We start from the raw sequence: 2,401 nt of genomic DNA, 5'->3' as shown, positions 1-2,401 counted from the left end.
TGTTAGTCATTTTTATTCAAACATGATAGTTTTTCCACGTTTGTTGGTTTTAATCAGGTTGGAAGTTATGTTTAATCAATCTTTTGGCTAAACCGACCTAATTTACCCAATCTATGTTTTCACTCGGGCAAAACAATGCAAATTTACGGAAGAGTATTAGGGCCACTGGAAAAAAAAAAGGTTAACTGATTTTTAAATTTTATTTCAGTTTAGTATGGGGAAGAAATCAGAATTCTGATTTTTTTTCTCAGAATTCTGTCTTTAATCTCCAAATTCTGACTTTAATTTAAGAATTCTGACTTTTTTTATTGTCAGAAATCAGTCAGAATTATGAGATTAAAGTCAGAATTCTGACTTTTTTTTCCCATACTACACTGAAATAAAATTTAAAAATCAGTTAACTTTTTTTTTCCAGTGGCCCTAATACTCTTCCGTACAAATTAGTCTCATCAGCCAAAATAATTAAGTTTAATCGCAACTTTTAAAAATCAAAGACGGGTCATGAATATCAGCCTCTAGAGTTGCAGTCTGTCTCTTACAGATGACGCCACCTATGTAGATAGCAATGGATAGGAGAAAATACTTGTAAATACTGATGTGTTAACAGTGGCTTTGTCTGGTGGTTTCCTCAAATTTTGATCATTACATTGTTTATTCTAACCAAATTAGCTTTAAGCAACTAGATTGGTTGGAAAAACAACCAATCTATTCTTAGAATCTATCCAAACTCTATCCAGCTGACAGCAGCTCTCCTCCAAACTCCATCATCTTGACTGAACACTGAGGCTGTTTAGATGCCTCTCAAAATTCTTGCGCTTCCTGAAGCGGTCACATGGCAAGGTAGCGAGGCCTCGGACGTCGTCAATTTTGGCCCTTCCTCTAAATGAATCACGCTTCGACACGCGCTTCGAAGCCTCGGCTCATAACATCACTACTTTCTTCCTATATGGAAAGTTTTTCAAAATTGTAAACATTTCCACTTTATTGTGAACTTGGTCTTAAAGTTTTGTTTCAAGGAACAAAAAAAGTCTTAAAAAGTCTTGAATTGAACTTGCCTTCTGTTGTAGGAACCGTGGATGAAGACTGATTAATTAGATAATCCCGTTCTGCTCTCTGATTGCAGTTCCAAGCCCACATGAGCGCTCTGTGCTCGCGCTCAGACTTCCTGGGTCGCCTCGGCCGCCGCTTCCTAACGGAACCGGAGCCCTCGGTCCGGTTGAAGCGGAGCCCGATGTCCCGGCGGACTCTGGAGCGAAGCCTGCAGCCGCGGCTCAGCCTGCGCCCGCTGGCCAGCTACAGGACGCTGCTGCTGCTGCTCCTCTTCTACGCGCTGGGGGCCCTGCTGTCATTCGGGCCCCTCTCCAGCACGGCCCTGCTCCTGACGGGGGCGCTCCTGTACGGAGTGGCGATGACGCTGTTTGTAGAAAAACTGAAAACTCAGTGAGACAAACCGCCACCCGGAACATCAAAAACACTTCATGGTTCCAGCGAACCTGCAGCTCATTCTGGGATATTTCTAATGTAAATATTTTTATTTTTTGAGAGCTTTTCGAAGAACCTGCAGGCCAAAAACTTTAAATAAAGTATTTTTTCTCAGCGGAAACAGAATTTGTGTGAAAAGAGCGATTTATTTAACAGCGTTCAAGGTGGACGCAGTTCAAACGGGTTGCATCAGAACTAGAAGTGTCTGGTTCTTGGGGAACGGTATGCTGCAACATTTAGATCCATTTTTGGTCCAACACACCCGATTCAAATAGCTGAGTTACCTCCTCAGTGTGCAGTCAGTTCCTCCTGAGTCCATCTAATTATTTGATTCAGGTGTGTTGAACCAAAGACGCATCTAAGGCTACGTTTCCAACCATAAAACAACCTTTTCAATATGGTTAATCATAAATACTGCTCTCAGCATCATCATCTGCCATGGTTGTTGTTTTTCTTGCCCCTTCTTCATACCAAGACCCAGAATAGTGACCTTAGTCGGGTATTAATGGCGTTGAAGTCAGATAAATGCGACCTGGCCGTTCACACACAGGTCGCATTTGAAAAGATCAGATTCGTATCAGATTGAGGACCACATAGCCAAGCGGCCTGGGTCAGATTGGAAAAAATCGGATCTGTGTTGTTCAGACCGCCATGAAAAGATCAGATCCAGGTCGCATATGGGCCAAAAAATCCTATTTGGGTCACTTCAGGCTGCAGTGTGAACGTAGCCTAAAGGTTGCAGGATATCAGCCCTAAGGAACTGGAATTAACCACCACTGGTCTAGTCGCTGTCACACCGTGACAGTTTAGACCAGCATATGCCTGATGTATGAAAAATCTGGCAAAAAAACGCTGGAATACATTGGATAAAGTTATGAGCACGGAGAAACATGCTGGCACATGTTGAGAAATTATGAGC

General features: G+C 42.4%; 1 protein-coding gene across 1 annotated transcript in view; it reads left to right on the top strand.

Annotated features, from left to right (window-relative positions):
* LOC107093437 (sphingomyelin phosphodiesterase 4-like) overlaps window positions 1-1,598 on the top strand; it is a 19,060-nt gene extending 17,462 nt beyond the window's left edge. The window contains exon 15 of the mRNA XM_015388484.1: window positions 1,124-1,598. Coding sequence (XP_015243970.1) covers window positions 1,124-1,444 — 321 coding nt within the window. The 3' untranslated portion in view covers window positions 1,445-1,598. The remainder of the gene's footprint in view (window positions 1-1,123) is intronic.
* Window positions 1,599-2,401: the final 803 nt, after the last annotated feature.

This window comes from Cyprinodon variegatus, unplaced genomic scaffold, assembly GCF_000732505.1.
Source record: "Cyprinodon variegatus isolate N-32 unplaced genomic scaffold, C_variegatus-1.0 Scaffold424, whole genome shotgun sequence".
Taxonomy (NCBI): Eukaryota; Metazoa; Chordata; class Actinopteri; order Cyprinodontiformes; family Cyprinodontidae; genus Cyprinodon; species Cyprinodon variegatus.
Note: the sequence above shows the minus strand (reverse complement) of the source record. Positions and strands in the feature narration are given on the sequence as shown.